Source organism: Apaloderma vittatum, unplaced genomic scaffold (genome assembly GCF_000703405.1).
Source record: "Apaloderma vittatum isolate BGI_N311 unplaced genomic scaffold, ASM70340v1 scaffold11147, whole genome shotgun sequence".
Taxonomy (NCBI): Eukaryota; Metazoa; Chordata; class Aves; order Trogoniformes; family Trogonidae; genus Apaloderma; species Apaloderma vittatum.
In genome coordinates, this window is record NW_009724599.1 from 13,105 (window position 1) to 21,349 (window position 8,245).

Genomic DNA, 8,245 nt, shown 5'->3' on the forward strand with positions numbered 1-8,245 from the left:
AGCCTCACCGGCTGCCCTCCAGCTTGCAGAAGAGAACATGAACCCTGGGGAAAGGGAGTTAAGTGTGGGTGAAATTGCTCCAAATGTGCTGAAGAAAGCTGAGGAGGGGAGTTTCCAGGCTGGAGAGAACAAAGAGAGCTGTGGTCCTCAGCCTCATGATGCTGAAGAGCCCGGCGGGGTCGTGGCGCTGAGGCAGCAGATTGCTGCTCTGGAGGAGCAGCTGGAGCAGAAGAAGGAAGAGCTCAAGCAGGTCAGGGCAGTGCTGGAGCAGCAAGATCATGAGATCAAGGAGAAGGAGAAAAGCATTAAGTTACTGGTCAGTTGCAAAGCTCAGCTGGAAGAAAAGCTGTGCCGGGAAAACACCAAAGAGGCCACAGCGCCATCCAGACAGAGCAGTGGTGCTCTGCAGTGCTACGACGCTGCGGTGAACACCGACCTCTCGCAGGTAACGGGGGCCAAGCAAGCCCACGATAAAGGCATCAATGTAAATATCCCAATCTCCACCAAATCTATAGGATGCGGTGCTCGGAGAGAAGACAACACAATGGAGCTGGGTGCTCGGAGAGGTCAGGGACCAGCAGATGCTCACACCAGCGTCAGCAGAGAGGGACCTGGACATTTCAGTGATGCCGATATCGAGGCTGGACCTCACACCCCAGGCTTCACCCAGCTGAAGATCAATGAGCTCCCCAGTGATGACAATCAAAATCACAGGAATAACTACGATACCCAGCGTCTTGCCGCTCACGCAGTGTCTGCGGAAAGCTACCGAGGGACCAGAAATGGCTCAAAAGTGGGTGAAAACACGTCAGGCTTTGGAGAAGATAAACCCCGAGGTGGGCTGGAAGAGGAAGGTCTCCCCGAACACGAGGATCTCCCTGCTGTCGACCCCATCGGCCAATACGTAAAAAAAATCCAGGAGCTTTTGCAGGAGCAGTGGCTGTGTTTGGAGCACAGCTACCCCGAGTTAGCGAGCGCTATCAAGCAGCCGGCCTCCAAGCTCAGCTCCATTCAGAACCAATTAGTGAATTCTTTAAACTCGTTGCTGTCTGCCTACTCTACGCAAGGGCCTGCGGATAAAGAAAATTCGAACGCACACTATCAACAGTTGGGTAAATAATACTGGCACAGGTTTCAACTTGTCTGGGCCAAATCTCTCCCCATTTATTAAAGGGATGAGCCGGGGAGATGCGGTGGTGTAATTAGCGTCAGTCAGATCAGAAGTAGCCCCTCCTAAAGTGAACGAGAAGGCAAATCTCTGCACATCATAAAACATGTGATCTTAAGAAAAAAAAGCAAACGAAATCATGTGGGAGCTGATAAAGCTGTGGCCCAGCTATACACAGGATCAGCTTCCAAAAGTGGCTGCACTTGTGGCAGTTTCATCAGATAACTGATTTTCTTAATTATTAAACAGCTCAGTTTGCGAGAATATGGGACTCGTGCTCATCTAGGGTAAGTCAGCATGGAGTTCACCGGAGCCAAACCCAAATCAAGCTAACGGAGCAACTGGGCTGGGAAAAGCCCTGTTCCCACTTACAGCCCGTCTCAAGTAATTCTAGCTTATATGACGATGAGAATCCAAAACTGAAGGCTCCCTGATCGCTGTCGGTGGGGCCTTGCAAATAAATAAGTGACCTATTACCTATGAGCAATACGTGGTGAGACTATTCAAAGTCCAGTGAAAAGACTCATCCGTGTAGTATTACAGGAGATTTATATGGGAAATTTCCAATATATTACTATTGAAAAAAAAATAAGTATCAAAAGTAAAACCTACTTACATTTGTAGGACACATACGTAATTCCCAGTCACTTCCTTTGTATACCCAGTCACTTTGAGATGTTGGAGACCCGTGTTTTAAAGGTGGCAGGGCAGGTTCAGGTTGTGGCCAGGTGCATCCGTAGTTTCGCAAGGCATGAAAGGAATCTCATTGGATGAAGCGAGATTCTTACCGTTACGATTCATAGTTTGTTGCGAGGGGGTTGGAATAATCATTGACAGTTGTGGCACGCCTGCTTATTTAATCTATTATTTTGTATTTTGCTAGAAATCTCTCCAACCACAAGTCTTAAATCTATCATGAAAAAGAAAGGTTATGGTTTCCATGCAGGAGGCAATGGGACCAAAAAGAATCTCCAGTTTGTTGGGGTAAACGGTGGGTAAGCATCTGTTCAGGAGATAAAACTGCCTTTTAACATGTGATGTCCTCTGTATGGCTGAAGAAATTATTTTCCCCCCCCCTCTTTTCATCTCCAAACCTCTTGATTAAAAGGCCATTTGAAACAGAGCCTCTTTTCTCCCTTCTTTAATCCAGCACTGGTAACCTGTAAGTAACCCTGTAGACAAGATGTTGGTGTTTTCAGAGCGCCAAGGGACACCCTGGGGACCAACACTCACTGCCCACCCGTCTTTTGGGGCTTCATCCAAAAACCAGCTGGGTCTGTGGGAAGATCCCCACTACCTTTGGTGGGTTTTGGAGGAGGTCAAAGTTTTGGAAGTGGGCATGCTGCCACTAACCAGCCTCCCCGCTCCAGCGATGGCCAACAAAAGTTGGTTTAGGGACTGAGAAAAGACTATTTCCGTAAATAAGGAATTACCTCGGGGTAAAGGACACCTGTATTGTAGGTTGTGCTCCAACACACAGTGTGCTGTGTATCCACCACCTAACACTCTGTGGCCTTTGAGCTGACTAGATACACCAACGTGAGCTGTAGATGCATCTCTAAGGGCAGGACTGAAGCATCTTCTACCAATGTTTCTGCAGATCTTCTACCAATTTCTGCTGACATAGGGTTCTCCAAATTCCCGGTTCAATGGCTACTGCTGTTGGGTTCACCAGGTGTTACTCGCTCTTGTGTAGAGCTTCTTCTGCCAACAGTCACTGAAATGGGCACAACTTGTAGCAAGCAGAGGAATCTTGACTGGTTGGAGAAAAGTTTTGGGATCCCAGAGTGAAATGTTCTGTCTCATGGAAGTTGTTCCTATTATTAATACTTCTGGACAACCAGAAGAGAGGTCTCTCTAGCAGGGCTGCTTGAATGGTGGACTTAGGTCCATGCTGGAGCTGCAAACACGTTTTTTTTTCTGGTTGTCCTGAAGGTTGCCGATGTGCCACCTGTCTCATCTTGCCACAGAGCTTGTGTTTCTCGGGCTTCCCGTCGGGGAGGTGGCACACAGCCCTTGCCTGGCCACACTGGGGCTTGTGCGATGGACGTTCCTCCAAACCAACCAAGTAGTCCCTGAAGTAATCTTGCCTGCTGCTAATTAACTGCTTCTGTCACCCTTCTGCTGGCCTAAGAAGCCAAAAAAAAAAAAAAAAGACTAACCCCAAGTCTGGCTGCAGCTCTAACCTTCTAACTTGCATATCGCTCTGGGCTTCACCCAAGGCCCATCGGAGTCAGTGGGTGTCTTCAATGAGCCTTGGTCAATGAGCAGATGTTTGCAGGTGGGGCAGGAGAGAATAACATGTGGTGTCCTCAAATAGCTACGAGACGACTTCAAGCGAAGACACAAGTTGTGAAGACAGCCCGTCGGACGGCGACGCGGAGAGCGAGACGGAGAAAAGAGCCGATGATTTGGAGCCCATGGAGGCCGGAGTTGGAGATGAAAGCAAGGGGGCTCCGTCAGGGACCTCCTCACAAGAGAGACATGAGGATGATGACCTGCAGGAGCCATCACCAGGAGTGGCACCTTGCTCTCAGCACAAGGCTGACAGGTAACCAGACGACCAGCCAGTGATGGTGCTGTCCATCCCGTTTCTGCAGGACGCACGGTGCTGCTCATACCAGGCTGGGGTCGGTGGAAAGGCAGCCACTGACCTCTGTAGACATGGGAACAGGCTTTAAAGAGCTAAATATTTTTTTAGTTACTGCAGAATCTGATGGGGTTTGATTCAGGCCCTGTGCTTGACTGTGGAAAAGACGGAGTGAGTCATATTTGGTGAGAATTAGCTCGTTTCTCCCCTCTCACGTAAAGTTTCTCAGCAAAGTTCTTTGCAGATTCAGGAGTAAGGTTTCTTTTTTTTTTCCACTTTGAGAATTTTTGTAACGGAGTTGATCATACAGCTCTGAGACTCTGTACTTAAACACTTATTTAAGTGCTTAACTTTGTACTTAGATCTGTGCCGAGTCAATGGGACAACTTGTGTCTGTGAAGTTAAGCACTTAAATAGGTGTTGAACAGATTCTGACCCAAACCGTTCTCCTTCCTGCTTCAATACTTCCTGCAAGTTCTGTCCTATGATGGATTTACAAAAGTATTTTCCCTTTAGATGCAAACCCTCTGAGGATTTCCTTGCCAACTGCCAGCTGCTCAGCAAGCACCTCTCAGAAATCAGGACCACAGGCGACAAGCATCTGGTACAGATAATTTTCAATCCCATTTCAGATGCGGTTTCCGCTCTTTGTTGGGTTTAATGGATAAGATTATCCTGACGGGTGTTGCAGGCTGTGTCCTACCATGCCATGGACAGCTTTGTCAGGAGTGGGGGATGAGATGACTTCCGAGTCAGTTTTTGAATAGCCCGAAAGAAAGGAAAAGGTTAAAAAAAGAAGGAAGATGAAGGCTTTCTTTGCTTACTCATTCAAGTTACCACAGGAAATTCCTTTCCCCCTTAAGTTATAGCAGTAATCCCAAAACCACAAGATAAATACCGGCCGGGCGATGCCGGAGCACAGGACAAAGTGGTGTGGGGAGAGGAGCTGGGGCAGCGACTGGTTTGCAGGATGAGTCCCCCCCAGCAGTAACGGTGAGACCTTGGTGTTTTCAGCGGCACGTCCTGAGCTCCGTCTGCCAGGAGTGGTTCCGGGTGTCAAGCTGCAAGTCTTCCAGCCCGGCCATGGTGGCAGCGTATCTCAAGGGGCTGGGGGCCATCCAGCCCCAGCTCCTGGAGGTGGTGGTGAACCTGGCTGACAGGAACGGCAACACGGCTCTTCACTACAGCGTTTCCCACTCCAACTTCCCCATTGCAAAGCTCCTGCTAGACACAGGTAGGAACAACCACTCTGTGTTTTTTGTTGTTTTTTTTTTGGTTTGTTTATGTTGCCCAACGGGCCACAGTCCCACGGGGGATGGCCGGGATGTGGAGAGCTGGGTAATGAGCATCCATCAACAGCCCCAGACATGTCAAATGGTGAATGAGGTCCAGGGTCCTCCCTAGGAGGTCAGTCAGGAGCAAAAGGAGATGGAACAGAGGCAGGGCTGAGGCTCAAGTACAGCTTACATGCGATGGAGCCAGCTAGTAGATGAGCAAGAAGCCAAGGTCCATCCAGGAGACAAACGTATGGCCAAGCTCCATCCAAGGGACAGGTGTAGGGCCAAGGTCTGGGCCAATTGCCCAGACTGGAAAAGATCACTGAGTCCAGTCATTAACCCAACACTGACAAGTCCTCGACTAAACCAGATCCCTGAGCACTGGGTAAACCCAGCTCTTAAATCCCTCCAGGGATAGGGACTCCACCCCTGCCCTGGGCACCCGTTCCAGTGCTTGAGAACCCTTTCAGTGAAGAAATTCTTCCTCATATCTAGTCTAAACTTCCTTCTGCTTAACCTGAGGCTGTTTACCTGTTGTCCTATCACTTGTTACCTGGTTGAACAGACCAATCCCCAACTTTCTACAATCTCCTTTAAGGTAGTTGTAGGGAGCAATAAGGTGTCCCCTCAGCCTCCTTTTCTCCAGGCTGAACAACTCCAGTTCCCTCAGCTGCTCCTCAATAAGACATTGCTCTAGACCCTTCACCAGCTTTGATGCCCTTCTTTGGACATGCTCCAGCACCTCAATCTCCTTCCAAGATACAACCATGGGCCCCAGGTCCACCCAGGAGACATAGCTGATCTAAATACCACTGTCCTTCCCCACAGCTCAGCCCTGGACCCATGGGTGTGGGCAGAGGTCCCAGCTGAGGCTCCTCAGGGTCATTAAGGCTCATTAGTACCCTCAGGGCCCTGACACGTCTTGAGGGCTTTGCAGTCTGACTTTAGGGATGGTTGAGGGCCCCTGTGGCTGAGGGGTGTCTCTCATGGCCCCAGGCCAGGTGGGACGGGGTGGCCCCCCCAGCTTTTTGTAGGAGAAAATGCCACTTGATGGCTTGGAGCAGGAAGATCAGACCCCTGAGCGCATATCAAACCCCTCAGCGCCATAGAAATCTTCCAGCTGGCATTGCAAAGAAAGAAAAATCCCAGCTGAGCCTGTGCGAGGGGAAAAAAAAAATGTGCGCGTGCTCCGAAAGAATAAAAGCGCTTTGCCCTTTTCTCACAGGCCAGACAATCTGTTAAATGTTAGGGAAATGGCAGATTATCATACACATCTATAACCCGATTGTTGCCGCGGACGCGTGGGGAACCACGAGGGGTTTGTTCCCCTGGGGGCCAGGCTGGCCCTGAGCCCGTTAGACGCGGCTCCTTCTTCGTGGTGGGGTTGGAAATGGGCTCTTTGAGGTGAAATGGGGCCGAGATGGATTTACACCACCCATTGGTTGCTCCCTTGCTGCAGGAGTTGAAGCAAACAGCCCATGGCTTTGCAGCCACCATATGCCCAAGGCATGACATCTCCTCCTTCTTTGTGTTTTAGGTTATGGTCTTCAAATTTAATTGAGTTGACCTTGGCAATTGGAATCAGCTGTAGCAATGTGTAGCACCGAGGGCCCTTTAATGCTGTGGTCGCTAATGATTTAACACAGATAAACCTCACTCCTGTCCAGTTACGTAAACTCCTGTTTCTGGGAATGTGGGGATGCCACCCATCTCATAACTCCCTCTTTGCTTCCCTCCCCGGCGTGGTCTGTCCCCTGCCAGGCGTGTGCCGCCTGGACCTGCAGAACCGCGCCGGCTACACGGCAGTGATGCTCACCGCGCTGGAGGCTGCCGAGACGAGTAAGGACATGGAGGTGGTGATGGAGCTGCTGAAGGAGGGGGACGTCAACTTGCGAGCCGCTCAGGTGCGTCCCCGTGATTCTGTGCTCCCTTTGAAAAACAAGGCGCTGGGTCATGCCATGGGCAGAGGGTGTTCTTCTGGCAAAGGCATCTGCAAAGTGACTCCTGCTGAGCTCAGAGCCTCTTATTTACATCCATCTCATGCTCCTGTAGAGACCTTGGGTTGGGGTTCCTCACACTGCATGCACAGCACCGATGTGAGAGACAGTGGTAGACGTTGAGTTGGAGTTGCCGCTTGCTAAAAATTGCAAAAGCAACCTCAGCTGAATTGCAGCAGGGCCACCAGCCAGCTTCCTGTGAAGGGATGCAAGAGCTGGATAAAAGGAAGAGACTAAAGGAAGGCTGAAAATTTTGCAAAACAAATTTTCCCAGCTACAAGATTAGAAGTGATAGCTGGGAGGAGCAGTGTGGGTACGGGATCTGGGTCAGGTTTGCTGGCGAGCAGTGGTTTCATCAGTCACACGTTTTGGTCTTGGAGATGACAGTGCCCCCATCCAGCTCTTCTTCCAAACAGCTTTAAAAGTCAGTCACGACTTAAGTTGAACTGCTCAGGAGGGTTGGGAGCAGCTGGGAGCTGGTTGGTCTGGCCATGCTGCTGCAAAAACTCTCTGTATGGCCACGGTGCAAGTGAGCAGATACCTTTTATAATACCTGCTGAAGATCCCTAATATTATTTAATAATAACACGCTATACGCAATACACAAGAATACGAATTATTAGATGTTCTATGCAGTAATACTATGAATTATTATATGTACTGCGCAATAATAACACGCAGTCTTGTGATATATATATGAAGTGGTAACATTCAATATTATTATAGCACGTGACAGTCTGAATAAGCAGCACCATAGGAGGCCGGTGGCTGCGGGTTGTTGAGCCTTTCCCTGTGCGGTTGCAGGGGGGCCAGACCGCCCTGATGCTGGGGGTGCGGCACGAGCGGGACGAGATGGTGCGAGCCCTGCTCTCCTGCCAGGCCGACGTCAATCTGCAGGACGAGGAGGGGACGACGGCGCTGATGGTGGCCTGCCGTCAAGGCAACGCCGACATCGTCCAGCTCCTCTTAGCCCAGCCCGGCTGCCAGGTCGCGCTGACGGACAAGGTGAGGCTCCAGCATTGTGCTCAGCTCCCATAAACTACCTTCATGTGCGTGGAAAGCTCAGGCGTGGTCGTGCTTTACAGGCAGCCATCCCTAACTGGTGTGGGTTTTTTTAAGTGAAGAGGTATAATTTCGGTTCACTTTCTGATCAGGGGGCTGCTCTTAGGAGTTACACCTGGTTTCGGTCCAGTGGATGGGGTGGCTGTGGCAG

General features: G+C 50.2%; 1 protein-coding gene across 1 annotated transcript in view; it reads left to right on the plus strand.

The window, feature by feature from the left end:
• The window catches only part of KANK4 (KN motif and ankyrin repeat domains 4), a gene marked incomplete at its 5' end in the record, with an annotated part of 9,877 nt that overhangs the window by 823 nt on the left and 809 nt on the right, over positions 1–8,245 (plus strand). Inside the window, 7 exons of the mRNA XM_009872577.1 lie at positions 3–1,112; positions 2,052–2,163; positions 3,489–3,719; positions 4,275–4,362; positions 4,773–4,992; positions 6,797–6,939; positions 7,837–8,037. Of these exons, the coding sequence (XP_009870879.1) occupies positions 3–1,112; positions 2,052–2,163; positions 3,489–3,719; positions 4,275–4,362; positions 4,773–4,992; positions 6,797–6,939; positions 7,837–8,037 (2,105 nt within the window). The remainder of the gene's footprint in view (positions 1–2; positions 1,113–2,051; positions 2,164–3,488; positions 3,720–4,274; positions 4,363–4,772; positions 4,993–6,796; positions 6,940–7,836; positions 8,038–8,245) is intronic.